Raw genomic sequence first — 21,451 nt, 5'->3', positions numbered from 1 at the left:
GACATTATGTGAACACCTGTCTTCCTTCACAACCACTCCTCACTACAATTATAGCTCTCAGAGTCTCCCCTCCTTGCCCAGGGGTTCTTTCCATCCATAATCTTATTTTGCTAATAGCTGAGCTCTGCTAAGCTTGTCTGTGGGGAAACAAATGTACACTTTCCTGTCTGCAGAGCAGAGTTTCCCCTTCCTACGCCAACCATAGATTTCCATCTGGGATTGCATTCAACCCACCTCATTGCTTCTGTGCTCTAGCTAAAAAAGATGATACATGGAAATGGAAGAACCTGAACACTTTGTGTGTGGGATCCTTATTCATAAGCAGATAAACACAGAGCTGATCCATCTGCCACACAAATAAAGAGAGCTGTCCCTTGCGGGTGCTGTAACATGAAAGTTGCTGAGTTTCAGATCCACTTGAATGCTATACTTCTTAATTAGGGGATCCTAATAAGAAGCATTCTGTTGGATCGAAATTTGTCATAGAGTGCATCCCTGAAATGACTGGGGGTTGAGTTAAGAATAACTAATTTTAATCTCCCTGATTTCCGTGACTTTTTGTTACTACAACGATGTCAAGTTACATCTTCTTTAATGGAAACATGACGAATTAGCAACCTCCAAAAGAATCTATCATGCACAGCCCTCCTCAGATCTTTCAGACTGTAGTTACTTGTACTGATTCTTCCCACTTCATATACTTTCCCCAACATTAGTGTATTTTCCACTGAGTTTTGTTGTCTCCTGATGTGCTGAAAATATAGCCTTGGTGTCGTCATAACTGGTTCAAAGAAAGTTCAGATTTGGTTTGGAAATATGACAAAGCAGAATTCAATTCTCAATTTAAATTGCTTTCACAGGTTAATGGGCAAGGAAAAGGGGAGTCTAAGAGAGGGACTAAGTATGGCAGCCCAAGGCACCTGTCCTACAAGGGCACAAAACAATAATTTACATTCTACTATTGACTGTCTTAGAGATGGAGGTATTCGTATACGAATATCCCCCCACAGATGCAGACCACAAGGTTCTGGCCACCTGGGGCCATACCTGGGGCCACTCACCTGTCTGCCGCTGCTGCGGGCTCCATCATCCTTTCTTATCGCTCCGTTGCTCACAATGGATTAGCCACTCTTTGACCCGGCAGGGAGGCCATCATCCCGCCTTCTGACAGGACTGACTAATCCATCACAAGCTCTGGAGTGATAGGAAGGAATCACAGAGCCCACACCAGCAGTGGACAGGTGAGTGATCGGTCTGGCCCCAGGGGGCCGGACCCTCGTTATCTACACCTGATGGGGGATAGTATTCATATACAAATACCCCCATCTCTACTCTGTATGTATTGAGCCCCATAGTCTAAGATCAAAATCTTTCTATTGGAGATTCTAAATTATTATTCTTCACATTATACAGAAAATCAGGTTTCCCATGGGTGCTCCCTTTACTAAGAGGATTCACAATGGGCACCAGCTTTCAGGCTCTCCTCATATCTTCAAGGTGGTTACAATATCCCTGCCTGGTTAAGAGAATGAGAAACACTATTTCCTTTTTCTTTCCTGTTCTTTTCTACTTGAGCTTTCTGTTCAGAGTTTCTACTTTTCCCTTCCAGCTCAGGGCAGGCCTAAGCCACCTGGCTCCCTAAGGTTAAGGTACAAGATGGTTCCTTCTCATTACAGAAGGTGACCAGGCTGGTAAGAGCAGCTTGCTTCAACCTAGTGGCAGTGTCTTTCTGAAGGTAGCAGGCCGGTTTATGGGAAGCAGTGTGCAGTCAATGGTACACTCAGTTCTGATTTCCAAACCTTGTCACTGCTTCCAGTTTTGAGGTTCTCCTATCTACCTTAGATGACCTATTAGGCATGACCTTAGATCTATACCATAGATTTTTCCTCCCCTTGCTTCGAAGCAGCTCCAGTGTGAATAAGAATTAGTGTAAAGTTTATGGAGAGGCTCCTTTGTCCAGCCCAATCTTTTCTCTAAAACCAAGGCTCATTTATTTTATGGTTCAACATAGTATTTGATTCAATTGTTTTCCAAGTTATGGTGAGTAGCAACCTCTGTCTGTACTGTGATCATCACATATGTCAACGACAGTGACCAGTTAAGGGGGTCAACCAGCCCTGATGTCTAGGAATCAATTTTAATAAGGGTAGACTGATGCTCAGAAAGCTACTTTACAGTTCTGTGTCAAAGACTGGATCCTAAGTGGAGCACTGGGTGAGCACAACCAAAACGTTCTAAGTGGGAGTAGCCACCTAGGGGGTGAAGGGCAGGATTCAAATAATCCCCAGATGGGAACTTTATCCAAGGAACATGTGAAAGGAACAGTCCTAAGACTGTTTCTCTGTAACAAAGCCATGAAAGAAGACCAGCTTGTGCTATCGTGTTTTATTTTGCAGTGTTTTTCTCTGTTAGTGGTTGGAATGCTTTTCTTTTAAATGAAAAGCAGCCTATACCACCACAACAATTATTTTCTCTCATTTGGCATTGTCCATGCTGGAAATATTATCTGCTCTCCAGGATGAGAAACGAGTACAGTACTGTATATTGCAACAAGGTCTTTTCCTTTGTCATGGGCCTTTTGCCTTTCCTTAATGCCTCTATATAATAAGAAGGTTCAGCTTAAGCATCCCCTAAAGGTCTCTGTGGGAGCCTTAAGTCCAACTTAAAAACCAATTACTTCTAATAGTTACTACCTGACCACAAATTAAAGCATGCCCTTTTATGGGTTTGGGAGGAGGAAAAGATCTCCTCTGCTGTAAGGCATACTTTTATGCTGAAGTCTATGCCACATGAAATATGAACTGTAAAAATAAATGGGAATCTAATGTCATAACATTAACATCTCCTTCAAGATATTCCAGGTATTTTCATAGCATGGATTGTTCAATGTAACATACACAGTTCAGTGTAACATGCAGATTCCTTTAGCAGAGAAGAAACAAGAACAATAAATCTCTCTCTCTCTCTCTCTCTCTCTCTCTCTCTCTTCATGTTTCTTACATATATAGCCTTGCCCAGTTCTTGCAAACTTAAGCCCATGGCACTGTGGTTGATGGGTGTCTTGAGCTGGTCTTTTTTGTGCAATGATCCCTGGTCCTTGTGGCTAGGAAATTCTATTTCAAAATACTGAAGTACAGGACAACACCAGGAATCATTATGTTAGACTGCACAGGGAAGCCATTGAAATCCATAAACATCAGCAGAGCGTCAACAAAAAAGAAGTCTGAAACTTAACAAGACCTGGCTCCTAGCACTGGAAAATAGAGCCTGCAGAAGGTCAACAAACTCTACCCAGCCACAAGGACTGGGGATCATTGCACAAAAAAGACCAGGTAAAGACATCCATCAACCACAGTAACAGATAATCTCTCTCCCTTATCACAACAATACATCCACAACAAAAACACGCTGATCACCCTATCTCCTGAAAAGGACAAAAGCTGTTCCCACAGCTATAAATACTCAACTATCCAACAAACAGCAACAGAGCAGGGAAAGAGTTCCCACTCCAGTCCTCTGAAGATGCCGGCCACAGAGACTGGCAAAACATCAGGAAGAACAACCTTCAGAACACGGCCAAAGAGCCCGAAAAACCCACAACAACCAATAGGACAGACTCAGTTTCATCATTTTTTTTGCCTCGAGAGATAGTTCAGGCTTGTTTTGATCTAGGACCCAGTTTGTCTTTCTGGCAAGTTGTTTCAGACTTATGTTGACCCTTTTCAGGGTTTCCAAGGTTTTCCCCCCTTTAGGTATATAGTACTCAGAAAGGGTTTACCCTTACTCTTTCTCTTTTCATGAGATTCTTGGGGATGAACCATCTCAAGAGAAGCCAAACAATTTGGACCTTCCAACAGACTCCAGTTGATGCCTTCATTGTACCAGGCAAACTTCAGGGTGATTGAAGACCAACATTTAACCCCAATATCTTGCCCAGGTTTTTTCTTCCAAACGGTCTATGTCTTTCCACTTCTGCTATGAAAACCAAATATAATTGAAAATAATCACATGCTTATTAAAGTCAACAGAAAATCAAAAGGAAATAAACATAAAATATCTCTAACCGCAGAAGAAGACTCCCTTGTTACCATAAGCTGTCATTAATTATTTCATGCTGCTAGTTTAGGGCAGTGTTCTCTTGCTTGCTTGTAAATTTGCAATATGCTACAAAACTGATGATTCACGTGCAATACCCGCTGATGGTATTTTTGGAAGGAAGGTGCTGACGGTGTGAAACGTCTTTCCTTGCCTAGCTGAGATTTCCAGAGATGGGTTTGCCTGAGGGACAATTTTCTCGCGGCTGAGCCAACCAGATGAGCCAGCTCTATGGAAGAGGAGGAAAATAAAGCGACACACTTATGACAACACCCACACTGCAGAAGGTATAAATACAGACCAGGGTGGGTGCCAACATCTAAAGTCTGTTATTTGTAACAAGCTGTGTGAGTGTGTCTTTCGCTTTTTCTTGCTCTTTGGGTTTGCTTCTAGGGTTCTTTCACAATGAGTTCCAGCTCCAAACAGACAATCACAACAGTGTACCACAAAGGGAGAAGTACCAGTGGCAGCTGCGTTACTGGCAGTTGTGGAATAAGGGCTATGCCAGCAGGCTCTGGGAGATGTGTTTCTGCCATAGGCAATGGCACGTCTGCTAGGAGTTACTGTGGTGGAATGAGTTATGGAGGAGGCCTGGCTGGAGGAAGTTGCATTGCCAGTGGCTTTGGGGGAGGTATGTTAGGTGGTGGCTACGTATGTGCACCTGGTGGTGGGTTTGGTGGTGGTGGTGTCTGCTTTGGGCCTGTTGGTGGTAGATATGGAATCTGCAATGAGGCGCCGTTGCTGTCCTGTGATGAGAAGCTGACCATGCAGAATCTCAATGACCGACTGGCCTCTTACCTGGACAAAGTGCGATGCTTGGAAGAGGAAAATGCAGAACTCGAGTGCAAAATTAGGGACTGGTACGATCAGCAAGCCCCACTCTATGACACAAAGGATTATGGCTCTTACTACCAACAGATTGAAGATCTTAAACACCAGGTAGGAACATTGTCAAAGAAGTAACCATGTTAGCCTGTCTCTGCATATTCGTGAAAGGGAGGAAAAGGGCAAAATAACATAGCACTTTGAAGAGTAACTATTTTATTTTAGTGAGAGCTTTCATGGATCAAAATCTGCTTGCTTAGATACAGAAGTGCAATTATATGTCATGTGTATTTACACATATTCCTTTGATCAGACACGTATACGTAGGAAGGGGACTACCAAGCTGTTAATTGTTCTGTAACAGAGTTTCCCGGGAGGCTGAAGTATTCCGAACCTGCTGTCTTTCAGTCATATCTATGTCCATTTATTCTGTTTTTCAGAGATTATCCTATTTATCCTATGCATAAAGCAGAAGGGCACTTCTGTGTGTCACTTAGAACAGTGAATCCCAATCTTGGGTCCCCAGATGATCTTGCATTACAACTCCCAGAAGCCTTCACCACTAGATGTGCTGGCCAGGATTTCTGGGAGCTGTAGTCCAAGAACGTTTGGGGACTCAAGGTTGGGAACCACTGTGATAGAGGATGAACAAGCAAATAGACACCTAATATTGTGGATGACATTCTTGAGAGCCACCCAGAGCCACATTAACAATCACACTACAGGGGTGATAGCTCCATCCTTTGAAATTCATTCAGAAAATATGTTGTCTTTGCATTTGTTCACTACTTTTGGGTTCTGTCTGAAGATCAGTTATGTGCAATTAAAGATGCTGGTCTCTTCTGGTGTCTACATGTCATGCTCTAAATTTCATGGACTTATCTCAGAAGAAAGTTGAAAAGAAAGGGGAGAGTGAACTGGATAATGATAATCCTGTCTTTGGTTGAGAGTTTGACATGTACACAAAATTTTATTTGCATTTGATTTCCATGGTGAATAATTAGGGAAAAAGTTATCCTTGAAATTGATTAAGATAAAAAAATGGTGATGCTTTATGCTGTTGCAGTGGTGAAAGCTTCAAGGTAATAATAATGGAATGAGCTTTGGTGAAAACAGAGGTTTTGGTACAGAGCTGGGGGCAATAGTCCCTGTAGACTTATGAGACTCACGAGAGAGTCACAGAACCAGAGAACATACAAGGAAACACCAATATAGGTACATCTAGTACAATCCAGTTGCTTGGGGTTAACCATGACAATAAATTAAATCAGCTAAGAGTTTGACTACATTGACTTGATTCGGTCTCTCTGGTGACTGCATTGGGTTTAGGTGACCACCCAAAGGGCTGATTTGGAGCCAGTGTCCACATTGGCTTGTCTGATGTGGAAAGATCTGTGCCTACAACCCCTTCCTTTGATACCACTCTCATGCGACTCCCTAGCTCTCTTTTTATGGTTTGCTGTCAAGCCACTGGGGCTGTTTAAAGGACTGCACAGCAGTTGGAAAAAAGGGACAACTTTCCAAACTTCCCCATACGTACATGTACAAACGCACATACCATGGAAACGTTATAGTCTACTTGAGTTTGTTGAAGTAGTTTTGATTTTATATCAATTTTTATTTTCTCCTTTTTTGTTTGTGTGGAGGTGATCTAGTCATAAACTAAGGTAGCAAAGCAGTGATACAGTGATCTAGCACTAGACCTGATAGTTTGTTAAAAATATAAACAGAAAAGTACCTTGGGGCAACTATGGAGAAAGAGCAGATAGCTGGGTATCACACCCCAAGTTACTATGTCACCAGAAAACTATCCAAAGTCACACACCAAGGTTATTTTGTAGAATGAAACAGATGATCATATAGGCGAAACACCCATTCACATTGTTGTAATGAAAAAAACTAGATTCCCCCAGCAGCAGGGGGGAAAAACATCGAGCTTGGAAAGAAAAAAATGCCTGCTGATTTGCATTGATCTTTACATCATGTGATCATTGAAAAATACCTCAAATTCATTCACGTCAGTTCTGGAGCAAACTGCAAAGTATTATCAAATGTTGTCACACTCTAAGATGAGAAAGAAAATTGATTCACCTTTGTCTTACCTGGAGGTAAAATTGGCTGTGTGACGGTGTGTAATAATAATAAATAATTCTGTACTGTCAAGTTGATTCTAACTTATGGCCGCAGTTCTCAGGGTTTTCTAAGTATGAACTACTCAGAAGTGGTTTACCATTCCTTTCTTCTGGGGACTCTTTAGGCCATACAGGCTAGCTTTTCACCTGGGATGCAGAGGTGAGAATTGAATTCACTACCTCTAACTCACTGAGCCATCCAACCAGTTTTAATAATGAGGAGGAAAAAGGAGGAGGATAACATAGCAGATGGCAAAAACAAAACTGTATTATTTCCCACCTGTAGATTATTTGTGCCACTGTGGATAACAGCAAGCTTGTCCTGGATATAGATAACAACCGGATGACTGCAGATGACTTCAGAATGAAGTAAGTCCTTCATCAGTTACCTGTCATGGTGATTGTGGAATTTTTCCTGCCTCCTCAGCTCATACACAAACAGCCCCTAAAGGTAGTACAATGGAAGTAAATACCCCAGGGAGAAAGGTGCCTTTTGATACCAAAAGAAACTCAACAAGAATACAGTGGTGGCTCACAAGATGAATTTAATTCTTCCATGGTTAATGTCATCTTGTGAAAAATTCATCTTGCGAAACACGTTTTCCCATAGGAATGCATTGAAATCTAATTAATGCATTCCTACAGGCAAAAAAAGTCAGAACAAAGTCCAATTTGGTTTACAAAGGGTTAATTAAGTGCTCTTTAAAGCCATACATATTGTGCAGATGATTTCAAAAATTTCAATCAAAAAACTTTAACTTTTTAAAGATCATAGAAAAACATTTAAAAATCAGCAAACATGAGGCAGGAACAAAAAACGGAAAGCATTCGTCTTGTGAAGCACGACCATAGGAACATTCATCTTGCGAGTCATCAACCCCATTGCCAAAACCATTCGTCTTGTTTTTCGTTTTTCGTCCCGTGAGGCATTCTTGCGAGGCACCACTGTATATACATTTCTAATGGCCTCAGTAGGCATTATGTTATTATGTGCCATCACATCACATCCAACTTACAGTAACCCAAATAGGGTTTTCAAGGTAAGTGAGACATTTAAGGACCAGTGCACACACCTCTGGTGCATTTCCATGGCCAAGTGAAGATTTTAATCCATGCCTCCTAAGCCCCCATCCATTACTCTACCCAGTATACCACATGGAGTACTGTTCTGCAAATACATTTCAAAACTCTTTCTACCCCTTCCTGTGGCGCAGATATGAAACTGAGCTGTCCCTTTGCCAGAATGTGGAAGTTGATGTCAATGGTTTACGTCAAGTCCTGGATCAACTGACCCTTTGTAGGTCTGACCTGGAGGCTCAACTTGAGTCCCTCCAAGAAGAATTGTGCTGCCTGAAGAAGAACCATGAAGAGGTGAGCCTTCAGTCTGTTCCTCCCACAAGCCTATTATGAAGGAAAGGGCCCATGGAAGGACTTCCTCTCAATTTCTTATTGAATGGGACTGACAAAATCCCTTCCCTTACGATTTTACAACTGACTCATGCAAATTATCCAAAACTTCCTTTCCAGGAAGTGAATTCTCTGAAGAACCAAACAACGGGAGATGTTAGTGTGGAAGTCAATTCTTGCCCAGGACCAGACCTGAAGAAGGTCTTGGAAGAAATGAGGTTTCAGTATGAAGCTATGATAGAGGACAACCGCAAAGAAGTTGAGCAGTGGTATGAAAGTAAGGTAGGTTATGTTTTGTTTCCAGCTTGATATTGCGGGGGGGGGGGGGCAGTTAAATCACTCATACATGTATTCTAGTCATATCATCGGAATGTCATTTATTAGGTATTACCCAAAAAGAGAGACCGTATTGGAATGATCATGCATTATCAAGTCAAACTGGGGTGGGGAGAGGATAAATATCAATACAGAAATTCATAACATTTGAGTATGATATTTCAGATGTATGGGTGAACATTTTGAAGGAATTACTGTAATTTTAATTACATTCAATTGAATTACAATCTGTTGTATAGTGGTGAAAAGACTGTGATTGGGTGACATATCTGCTGAAAAGTAGCAACTAATGAAAGACAATTTGAAGATCCTTGCTCTGTTTTAACATGTATTTTCCCCCAACCAAACTTGAACTAACTGCAGCTTGCAGTTTTGAGCCAGATCTGGTGCTTTTAACAGAATTATGTGATGCGTTCTCACAGTTATTTTTGAAATTACTCTTAAACTAAAAGATGAGCTGGAAAGAATAAACAAATAAACTTCTGTTTGGTGGTATGAGGCCTAGCATGATAGCACTGTGTTTCAAAATGCTGTGCTTAGAAAACTATGTATTTTGGGTAGAAGAACAGAGTCTGTGGCAATAGAAAGGCTGTATTGTAATCAAAAGTTAAACACTTCAGCTGAAGATAGTATGAAGGTAGTAAGGAAGTGTTATAGTACGGTACAAAGAAAAGGAGCAAAAGGATTTGGGTTAGCAAATATTATTGGTCCCTAAATTAATGGTCACAAGTGTTTGTTTAAGGAAGTCAAGAAGTGAGCTGATAATTAGAGCAGGAAAAAAAATCACAGCACATTCCATTTTTTCTTTGTCTTGACATGAAACTTATCCTGAATTGTTCATTGTGTGCTGAACAGAATAAACATCCTCAGTTTCTCCTGTCCTCAATCCTCAGTTCAGTGTTCCCCTTCTATTTTCATATTCTTCTATATTTAATGACGAAAGGTATCATGTATGAGAGCACAACAATGAAACATTAACAAGAACTGGATAAATAAATAATGAAGTAAAAAAATGTCTCTCAACCACCCATTCCCTTGTCACCATTATAACCTCTTGAGAGTCTTGAGCTCCTAATTTCCACCCAAACATTTTGCCAGTGAGACTGAAGAACCAAACAACATGAAATCCCTCCTAGTGTCGTGCTTGCTTGCTTTTCAGGTGGAGGAAGTCAACAAGGAAGTCTGTAGCAGCAGCAGAGAGGTTGAGGAATGCAACAACAAAGTGGTGGATTTGAAGCGTCAGCTGCAGACTTTGGAAATTGATCTACAGGCTCAGCTCAGTTTGGTGAGCACTATCTCTGCATCCATACAACTTGGGCACAATACATTTTGCCTCTGTAATGTCTTCTTAAGGTTGTGTGAGAGAGCTCAAGGAGGAGCACCACCCACGTTCCAGCTTCATATCTAAGAACTAACTATTCATGACAGCTTCCGTATGGAACTGTAAAAGATTATCTGGTCTTGAGATAGACGTGAAGTTCTACATGATTTCAGTCCACACTCAGCACTTCATATACATTCATTTTTTCAGTCCCTGTTGCTTGGCCAATATAATCCAGAGGGGACTTTTGATGGCATAGAGAGAAAAGTAGGGGCAAAATGGGATAAAAGGAATAGACCTAAGGTTGTGAAAATGGCAAGATGACTGGGGCAATGGACAACAACTTTGGTGAGAGTAGGAAGAAATAGAAGTTCCATAAGAACTCTAAGATCTATGTTAGTGTTTCATCCACTCCCCTAAAATGAACATAAGTTATGAGGTGTTTTAACTACCGGCACTCAATGTTTGCTTGGTAAGATCCGGGCCTCCAAGACAGTACATCTAAAGAAATTGTACACTGCATTCTTGATTGTTCCCCTTCTTTTTGTTGTCAAAATTTCATCACCGCCCTTTGGGATTCTTTAGAGGGACACGCTTCAAGGCTCATTGGCAGAGACGGAATGCCGCTATAACAACCACTTGGCCGAAATACAGAACCATATTTCCTGTGTGGAGCAGCAACTGACAGAGCTGAGGGCGGAGACGGAGTGTCAGAATCAAGAATACAAGGATCTCCTGGATGTCAAATGTCGCCTGGAACAGGAGATCAAAACGTACCGCTGCTTGCTAGAGGGAGTACAGCATGACATTGCGTAAGTAGACCACAGATATCAAAAGTTGTTTTCTTGTACTGGTACTTGTCTCACTTTGTAAAAGTGTTTTGTTTTTTTTTAAATCAGCCTGGAGGCCAATTTAGTTTGGAAAGCACCCGAGGTGATCATTTAAAAAAGCATTTAAAATCTATTTCTTCAAAGTGGCTTTTCCTGTGTAGATGAGTAGTTTGAATGATTTTTTTCTTTAAAAAAACTCATATTTTTTCAATAGTACTTTTAAAAACAAAAGTCAAATCTGATGGTGCCTAGATTTTTCATTGTTTTAAGCTGCTTTGTAAAAGTATCTCTTGGAAAAAACTGAGAAATACATCTGTTGAATGAATGATTGAATTAATGAATACAGCAGGATTGATTGATTGATTTAAAGTATTTATCAATTTATTTTACGTCTACTCAACTTGCAGGAATAAGCAACATTGTTTTTAAAACAACGATCAAAATCCTGTTACTTAGCATAGTAAATCACACTAGAGTAGACCCAAAGGGGATTTGATGAGTCACCTCCCTCAAACATTCAATTGATTCAAATTGCCCTATTCTAGTTGTGACTTTACCATAGCAAGTCACAGTTAGAGTTGGCCTATTTTAATCAATGGAACATTCAGAGGAGTTTACTCACCAAATTTGCATTGTTTCAATGGCCCTCCCTACCTTAGCGTGATTTACTACACTTAGTAACAGGAATGTTGTCAATGAAAACAATGTTAAAAACTGATTTTTTAAAAAATGCAACTGTGAGTTGATACTCCAAATATTATTCTCTTCAGTCTCTTTTCTGTCCCATCCAGTGACCCGTTTCCCTTTTTATCCCAACAGTCACCAGAGTTGTGGCAGTACAGGAGGAAATGTTGTGAAAACTTCTCATAGTTGTACAATGTCATCTTCCAAAAGCCACTCTTGCCATTCTGATGTAAGAGGTAATTATGGTGTTACCTGGACTAAATGAGGAATAGTGCACAGCATTTTAAAAAAGAAATCACCCCCAAATACAAACCTCCTTTTTCTTATGTTGAAAAGAAAAAATGGGTCTTTCTTGGGGGTGGCCCCTCAAGCCAGAGGTAAATGACAACTGTAAAAAGGACCTGGATGCAAAAGGTGCAGAACACTTGAATGGCCAAGAGATATCAACTAATTGCCTGGTCCTGGGTGATTCCAGCTTTATTACTATAGCTCCCGCCCTGTTCTCAATTCATTCATGTTTTATACTTGATGCCCAATCCAATTCTATTAGTTTTTAAGCAACTAAAGTTCTTAGTATTGTCCTGGAAGTTAGCTATACTAGTCCTGTTGCAGCGAAAACAAGTGTTACTTGGCCAAGAGGCAGCCCACTTCATCAGAGGTGGGATTTCTTCCCATCATCTTTACACCTCAGGGGATAGTCATGCAATACTCCAAACATTTCTTAGAATCCTGTTACTTACACCCACTGGAGTTAAGTCCAGTGATGTAAATCTCTTTGGCAAAATGCATCTAGTTTAAAAGTCACAAACAACTAAACAACAACAGGAAAGGGGGAAAGGAGGTTAATAGCAAAACAAAACAAAAACATATACACGGGGGAATACTTGCTTTCATACAATATCTAAAAAGCACTTGACTTCATGACTGTGACATGGTAATCTCTAATACATTCTCTACTCATATCTGCTTTTGGGCTCAATTATAAAACACTTTCAACTTTCCTTAACATATATTCTCAGGTTCTCACATAGTGTCTCTAATAGGCTATCCATTTCTGCAGTATCTAATAAGAAATTTTGATTTCCTGACTGGAAGCAATTTGCTACTTAGATTTCTGCCACTGGATTTACACCTGTGGGTGCAAGTAATAGGATCCTGGGCATTATAATACAATATAAATCTATAATTAAAATTCATCATGAAAAGCAAACAAAACCCTCTAAAATGTCCCTTCCGTTCCCTGTGCCGAGTGCCTAGCTGGGTGTTTCTCTTGTGTGAACATTTTTATGCTATTTTCTCAGAATCCCCAGTGAAAAACCAAAGGCGCTACCAGCCATCAATTGAAATATGATCTCCTGTTCATTAACTGACATTTTATTCTTTAATTTCTCCCTCCAGGGCACAGCAGGTAGATTTGGAAGGAAAGTAGCATCTTCCACAGATAAAAGCCTTGCAATCCTTTCCTCTAAAATTTCTGAGCTCATATGAAGAAGTAAGAGGAACCTTTCTGCTAACTACTGGGCAGTCTTGATATTGATAACAACTGTTCATCTTGAGCTGCCTCTGTGCTTAACATTTTATTTTGCTGTGTGTTACTTACCTGGCATCACGGGGTTGGTCTTGGATGAAAATGGGGCTTTATTAAAACTATGCTTCTGCCTGATGCAAACAGAAACGGTGTCTTTGTGTCCTTGATCAGTGGGAGTTATCTCTGTCATCTCTACAGATCCTGCTGTGCCAGGTTACTAAAATGCTGAACCTGGGAAGGTTCAAGACATCTGATATTTTATTCCTGCTGAAAGAGGGATAAGGCTGTCACTGAAAACAGAGTAGTTATTTCAGGCTGACGTGGCGTTAGCCCCTGGAAGTTCATGGAAATGGGTTCCCCAGTGTCTTGGCAGATGCAGATGTTTGCCCTGGATCTCTTTAACTAGGCGGTTGGGTTGGCAAGCCACCATTTTAGCTTTCTCACAATGTCATAGAATGTGGGGAGTGGGCAAGGGTTTTTAAATGGAGGCTCAAAGCACCCACTGCTTCTACCAGCTAAACCTAGAGCCGAGGGACCATATCCATAAGAAGCATCTACCAATCCTGATATCAGATTGAAGGCAAGTTCTGTTTGCTGAAACTAGACAATACTTCAAGCCACTCAAACACTATGGAAAAATCCATGGAGGAAGTTCGGTTTGTGCAGATAGTCACAGATTGACCTAGCTAAAAAGTTGGCAGTTGTTGAGATACCTGAGAGAGAGAGAGAGAATGAGAGAGAGAGAGAGAGCACCTCAGCAATTGGCTCTATCATTCTTCACTGTAAGAAATATGTATATCAAAGCAATCCGTTTTCCTGTGCTAATACCATTCCATTGCCTATCCTTAGTGAATGTCACAAAATAGTAATATAATGGTTCAACAAAAACAAACAAAAATCTTTTAAAAACTGTGTAAGACTATTAGTAGGCATCCTTCAGTCTCGAAAGACTATAGTAATGTGCTCTGAACAGAGGATTGGAACAGCGTCTAGTGTGGCTGAGAAGGCCAATCCCTTCCACATTGAAGATAAATGCAATCTGTCCCCCGTCCAGCTCCCTGATTTTGCTGCTTTTGGGACTGCCTCTTTGCTTCAGCCTGCTGGACAAGGGTATCTTCAAATTGGGAAAGGCCGTGATGCACCACCTGCCTCCAGGATGAACTCTCAGATGTCAATGTTTCCCATCTGTTGAGGTCCATTCCTAAGGCCTTCAGATCCCGCTTGCAGATATCCTTGTATCCCAGCTGTAGTCTCCCTCTGGGGCGATTTCCCTGCACTAATTCTCCATACAGGAGATCTTTTGGAATCTGACTGTCAGCCATTTTCATGACATGCCCAAGCCAATGTAGACATCACTGTTTCAGTAATGTATACATGCTAAAACTTCCAGCTCGTTCCAGGACTAAACTATTTGGAACTTTGTCCTGCCAGGTGACACCAAAAATGTGTCAGAGATGACGTATATGGAACATGTTCAATTTCCTCTCCTGCCGTGCACAAAGGGTCCAGGACTCACTGCAGTACAGGAGTGTACTCAGAACACAGGCTCTATAGGCCTGGATCTTGGTACAGTGGTGCCTCGCTTAACGAGCACACCGTTTAACAACGAATCCGGAAAGCGATGTCACTTTTGCGATCGCAAAAGCGATCGCATTGTGATGTTTAGATAGGCAAAAACTCGCATTGCGATGATCGGTAAGCGCTTCGCTTACCGATCTTTGCATTGCGATGTTTACAGAACAGGTGATTGGCGGTTCCAAAATGGCCGCCGAGTGCCCAAAATGTCTGCCGCAAGTGTTTTCGTGCCCTGCCCTCGCTTACCGAGGGCGTGAAAATGGCGGCGCTATGGAGGAACTTCGCTGAACGGTGAGTTTGGGCCCCATAGGAACGCATTAAACTAAGTTTAATGCGTTCCTATGGGGTTTTTCGATCCGTTTAGCGATGTTTTTGCATAGCGACGATTAATCCGGAATGGATTAACGTCACTATGCAGGGCACCACTGTATATGCCGCAAGTTTCTTATTAAGCCATACTCTCTTTGTGAATCTAGAGAACATGGTAGCTGCTTTGCCAATGCGTTTATCCAGCTCGACATCTAGGAGACAAATCTCCTCCCCCCCCTGCATGCACATCTGCATGCATGCCCCACCCATGCATGCAGGCCCCTCCCACAGCCCCTCCCACAGCCCCTCCCATACATGCACGACCCCTCCCATCCACTGACACACACACAACCCCTCCCACACACACATGAATGCCCCCTGCCTACCTGCTAAGCTGGTCTGTGGCAGCAAAAAGGTTTGGGACCACTGATATACAACATACAGGGGTCCTTGTGGCCTTTGTCCTGCTTCCTTGTATATTGTTTACACAGCATGTGCTGCTATCCATGTTTTCAGTTACCAGTAGTAGATGGCGGAATGTATTCCACACAGATACAAGGGGGACACCTGTATGCTAATAGCCGGGCTGATCCAAGGCTCTGGTAGGCCCTGGGCAAAAAAATATAATAGTGCCTCCCCTTCCTCCTTCCACCCTCTCTCTTACCTCCCAACTAAATAGGTCACACAACAAGAACAATGTAATATAACATAAATAAGACTGACTTGCTAAGGTAATCTTAGTAGCCGTAAATAAATGAACAATGCTTAGGTAAACAAACAAATAACATAACAATGAAAAGAAAGTCTGACTTATAAGGGAGGGGTGAGGCAAGGAAAGCCTAAAGCTGAGCTGCAAGGCACTCTGCACATGCCCAGAGAAGAAGAAAAGTGCACAATGTCTGCAGCATATGTTGAGGATGCAATCCAGAGCAGGCCTCACATGGACGGGAGGGAGGCTGGCTGTTGTGTGGGATCACAGGTTGCTGGGCTCAGGCACGGGAGGACGTGGAGGACCGCAGGTGCTTTGAAGGAACACACACTGCCGCCACCCAACTGAGGGCACTGGTAGAAAGAGTTTCTCTGAGCATAAGCAGAGTACTCTGCACATCCCTTACTTCCCCCTTCCTCACCTGACCTCTGTTGGAAGATGTGGGTCTTGCTGAGGTGCTTGAGCTCCAGGGTAGACAGGGGTGAAGAAGGCCATATGTACCTCCAGGGGCGTGGCATACTTGGGGCCCCAGAAGACGTCCCGGGGCAGGTATTTGAGGAGCAGGAGGTCGCCCTTCTCGTCAGGTGGTGGTGCCCAGCAGCACCTCCCACAGATGTGCTTCCCATTTGCGCAGCTATACCATCCAGCACGGGAAAATGATAAGCCGCCCCGACGGCAGCTGCAGCCTGGTCTCCGGGGGGAGCAAAAAGGAGGTGGCAGAGGGTGGCAGGACCACAGGAGGGTCCTGCAATGCTTCCCCAGGTGCAGGGGTGGCAGCCGGGCCTTGGTGGGCTGTCAGGGGCAGGAGGTGGTGTGCGAAGGAGCTGAGCACTGTTCGGCTGCCGTCCAGCCAACCACAGCTTGCCGGTCAGCAGCACCACCTGCATGCACTGCACCACCGCCCCAGACCGACTTTGCCCTTGCAGCCCTGACAGCTCCAGCTGGCTGCTGCTGCTCCCTCGCTCTCTTTAGGGGGGCCCTACAGACAGTGGGCACTGCCCAAATGCCCAATTTGCCCTCTGAGTAAAGCAGCCTGACGAATAGCATCTATAATTATGTGCTGTCAAGTCAATTTTGACTTTTGACAACCTTCTCCTAGGTTTTCAGGTACAGAATACTTAGAAGTGGTTTACCATTCCCTTCTTCTGAGGGTGCCCTGTGGTTATTAAGCTTGCCCAGGGCAGTACACGCTGACCCTTCTCCCCAGAAGCACAGCGGAGAATCAAACTTGCAGATACTTAACTCAGTTTTTTGGGACTAATTCAATAGCTTATATAGCAGCCATTCTCAACAGGGGGCCATATGGCACCCCAATGGGCTTGGCACACTTGAAGGGGGTCACAGTCTGGAAACAATTCTTTACACACCACCTTATAAGGTTCATTATGAGAATTATACAATCCCAATTTGACCTATATTTCTTTCATATTGTTTTTATGGCCGTGGCCAAATAGAGGTTCTTCCATAGAACTAATTAATAATAATCATGTGCCGTTGACTCAATTCCCACTTACAGCAACCCTTGCCAGTGTTTCCCAATATATAAAATACTCAGAAGTAATTATGACTTCCTTCTTTTAGTGGTGCTCTAGGACAGTGGTCCTCAACCTTGGGCCTCCAGATGTTCTTGGACTTCAACTCCCAGAAATCCTGGCCAGAAGAGGTGGTGGTGTAGGCTTCTGGGAGTTGTAGTCCAAGAACATCTGGAGGCCCAAGGTTGGGGACCACTGCTCTAGGACTATGTAGCTTGCCCAAGGCCATACAGGCGAGCTCTTCTTCCAGGAAGCACAGTGAGGAATTAAATTCCTGACCTTTGGCTCCTCACTCCAACCCAGAGTGCAATAACACTGTGACGGAAATGTGATTTGACTTGCAGTGAAGTCAACTAGGGAAACTGGATGTGCTCAATTTAATTGGTCAGACAAGGAGACAGGAGAAAGCCTTTTTCGGACTTGCTTGCAATTCTATCTATAGCCCTGCAGGTGGTGACCTTACAAAGAATTGTGTTAACAAGCAGTAAAAAAGGCTTTCCTTTTTCATTCTTCTCAATGTCCTGTTGTTTTTTCTGTTCTTGAGAATCACCATTCTTAAGCTGTTCAAAACACACACACACACACACACACACACACACACACACACACACACACACACACACACACACACACAAAATCAGGAGTGTTGTCTGTGGAAAATAAGATGTAAAAAAAGAAAATAAAGGAGTGTTATCCATGGAGAAGCTTTAAAAAACAAGTCTTGCCCACAGAGAAAAGCTTTGTTCACTTAGTGTCAGCATAAAACTACACTCTCCCTTTCTGCATTGATTGATGTAATCACACCACCTAGACCAATGCAAAAGGACCCTATAAAATATTTATTTAAATAAATATAGAAGTGGAGAAATGGGGGAGGAGATATTAAATAGATCTTCAGATTTTGGAGCAATATGGAGATCTACTATGGGACACAAGACGTGCATTGATGATGTCAGGAGGCCACACCTGCAGGGCTTTATTTGGCTGATGATGAGGTCCAGGAGCAGTCTTTGGGTCAGCCAGTAGGCAGACACATGAGTTTGAGACAAGCGATACAACAGGAGGAAAATTTTCCTGCAAGTTCCTTGTCATGGCAGCTTCATTGACCAACTGGTCTGTTTCTGGGCACAATTCAAAGTGGTTGCTTGGACCTAGAAAGCCCTAAATCAGGCTTGTCCAACCTGCGGCCCGAGGGCCGCATGCGGCCCAGGTCAGCTCGTAATGCGGCCCAGTGCAGTTTTTTATTTTTAAAGAAATTCCTAAGTTTCAAGTTACACTGCCGGCGTTTGTGACCGGAATGTGGCCGGGATATGTCACAACAGTAGAAGGGGATAGAGGGAAGGAAGGAGTGGGAGGGGAGGGGACAGGGGGGCTGCGTGACTGCATTGCGCCGTCCCCGTCAATAGGTGGACCCCTTCCCAGCCCCATAAAGCCGCTGGAGTCAAAGCTGGCAGCCTCTGCTGTCTGAGATCGCAGTTGCCGGTAAGCACGCTTGGAGCGGGGCTGTGGAGAACAGCTAGGGCTGCCCCCCCATGCAGCCCAAACCAAATGTATGTGCGGCCCAAACCAAATTTTCATCTTCTAATGTGGCCCAGGGAAGGTGAAAGGTTGGACACCCCTGCCCTAAATGATGTGGGCCTAGGCTATCTGAAGGGCTGTATGTCTCTCTATGAAACTCTTGAATGCTCAAGATCCTCAGGTGAGACCTTTCTGAGTCCCACTGCCTTCACAGGAACGCTTGGTGAGAACACAATGTATACTCCTTTCGGATGTTGCTCCCAGATTGTTCAAATCCTGTCCATGGCAGACCAGGATGATATTGCAGATTTTTTGGTAAAAAGCTTTCTCAGAATTTGGTTAAACCTTCAGTTAAAAGATTATAAGGTAAGAAAACAAAGAAACATGGAGAGAATAGCCCTGTCTCACAAAACCTTCCCTAGGCTGTACACAAAACTAGTACTTTGTGTGGTAAAAATAAACTCTTGAAGCATTTTAAAGTAGAAAAAAGGTACATTTAGTTACAGTGATCATCTGTAGTTACAGTCAGAAGAAAAAAAGAGGAGGAAATGGAAGTATGCAAAGAGCTCCTACATGCTTGTTGTTTGGAGGATGATCAGAGGAAGAAGAAAAAGAGAGAGACAATGGAACAAAACAATGGAAGCAAAAAGCAAATAGGAAGAAGGGAGAGCGTGTTTGATAGAGGTGGGAAAATATTACCAATCAAGTTACTGGCAAAGAAGGATCATCAGTCTCTAAAACTCCCTTCCACTAATACCTAGTATTAGTCATCATGATCATTAGTATCCCAACAGATGGGCACCTGCTTGCTGTCCTTCCACCAGTTGTTTGTTGTTTAGTCGTGTCCAACTCTTTGTGACCCCATGGACCAGAGCACGCCAGACCATCCTGTCTTCCATTGCCTTCCACCAGTAGGGGAAAAAACTTTATATCTAGGCAGGCATTTAGTAAGTGAATTAGTACCAAGGAAGAGGATTTAACAGGGAAACTGTATTTAAAAAAAAAAAAAAATTAAATATGATTTTAAATTGTCAATGGCTTTTACTTTGTATTTTTATGTGTATTGTGCTAATTATTTTTGAAAATTGCAATTTATCTAGCTGTTTTAACATTTATTATTTCCAAATGCTTTGTAAACTCTTTTGGGTTTAGGAAGGGACACACATGCACACGCACACGCACGCACACACACACACACATACACACAAACACATCCTCATAGGAACCGCATCGTAGTGGATTTTGACTTTAATATTTTAAAGTTTAATATGGTGCATTTGTTAATCAAGAAGGCAGAAAGATCCTAAGAAGAATCAAAGAGTGTTCCCCCATTTTTCCCTCCTGAATAAAACGTGTCTTTCTAACCTTGCTCTGTTATGAGAACAAGGTATTTTGCATCTTATGCTCATGCCTTTTAAAAGTCAAAATGAAATTAAAAGTATCCACGAAACCCACTGCAAAGCTGATAGATCCCTAATTTTTGTAGTCTGTGGGCACAGATGGGATCTGTGACTGGACAGTGATTTGGGGATGCTCCTATGTAAAAATCACGTGGATCCATGAGAATCTGTGCCTTTGATTGATGTTTTTGTGCCACTGCATGTGCCAAAGGAGCCATGATTTCTGTGTTGCAGTCTGTGGGCATAGATGGGATCTCTGATTTGATGGTGATTTGGCAAGGATCCCATGTAAAAATCATATGAAATCATGAGGATCTATTCTTGATTCCATGGATCTGCCTTTTATCCAGACCCCTTAGCTAGCTAGTCTGTTCATTATTATGTCACATGAGATAGGTAATTTAGTGAGTCTGAAGAAATAGGAAAAAAATGCTTATAGCAGCTTTTATTTTTAATTTCTAAAACACCTCTCCCAGTTCCCATCCTCTTCCCACGTCTGCCCTCTTTCTGTTCCTCCCCAGTCTACCTCATGATGAGCAACACCCTGTCTCAAGTTCTCTCACGTGAACCACCCATTCAATTTTTTTGCCAAGCCAGCTCTAAAGAGCACTTTTCTGGGGGTACTTGCTTTGAGGGATTATAACATGGACATCCCAAATCCAATCTTTGCCAAACTTGGAGGGGGTGAGGAGATGATTTGTCTGAAGACTCAGCTCTCTCTAAGTCATTCAGGGTCCATTCTGCAGCTCCTAGAAGTCCCGAATCACATGAACCATGAAATGGTTTGTTTTGTTGGAAAATTTCATGGCTTGTGGTTCATGGTTTGTGAACCACAAGCCATGAATTCAATAGCAATGAATCACAAACCACCATGAACTGCTGTTTTCCTGGTTTGTGTCCATCTCTACACGCAATGCAAGATGGATACCATGCTTATTATGGGGAATTAGGGAGATTTAGAAAGGGAGTTCATAGACACCTACTACTGCTACCACAACTGGGCAGTTACCTCAATAAAAAGGGTGCATAGGGGAGACATTGTCCCAAAGGCCTTTACACACCTCGAGAGGCCCTTGATGAAGATTTGACTGAGGTGAAGAAGGTCTGTTCTTTGGTAGTATAAATACCAATCATAGACAAAACTTCAAGTCACTCTAGTACCATGGTGGAGGAAATAAAACATGGATGAAGATCAGCAAGTTTTGATTCTTCCCAAAGAGAGACTCTCCCCAGGGGAGAACATTCTGCAC

The 21,451-nt window shown here is 42.6% G+C and overlaps 1 protein-coding gene across 1 annotated transcript; it reads left to right on the top strand.

Moving 5' to 3' along the window:
- Nucleotides 1-2,245: 2,245 nt before the first annotated feature.
- On the top strand, nt 2,246-13,305 carry LOC110074845 (keratin, type I cytoskeletal 19). Its single transcript, XM_073004262.2, has 8 exons — nt 2,246-5,034; nt 7,339-7,421; nt 8,267-8,423; nt 8,580-8,741; nt 9,955-10,080; nt 10,702-10,928; nt 11,766-11,866; nt 13,029-13,305. Exons 1-8 carry the CDS (start codon nt 4,501-4,503, stop codon nt 13,040-13,042), a joined length of 1,404 nt encoding a protein of 467 aa, XP_072860363.2. The 5' UTR covers nt 2,246-4,500; the 3' UTR covers nt 13,043-13,305.
- The last annotated feature ends 8,146 nt before the right edge of the window (nt 13,306-21,451 follow it).

This window comes from Pogona vitticeps, chromosome 6, assembly GCF_051106095.1.
Source record: "Pogona vitticeps strain Pit_001003342236 chromosome 6, PviZW2.1, whole genome shotgun sequence".
Lineage (NCBI taxonomy): Eukaryota > Metazoa > Chordata > Lepidosauria > Squamata > Agamidae > Pogona > Pogona vitticeps.
This window is presented reverse-complemented; position numbering and strand designations above follow the sequence as displayed.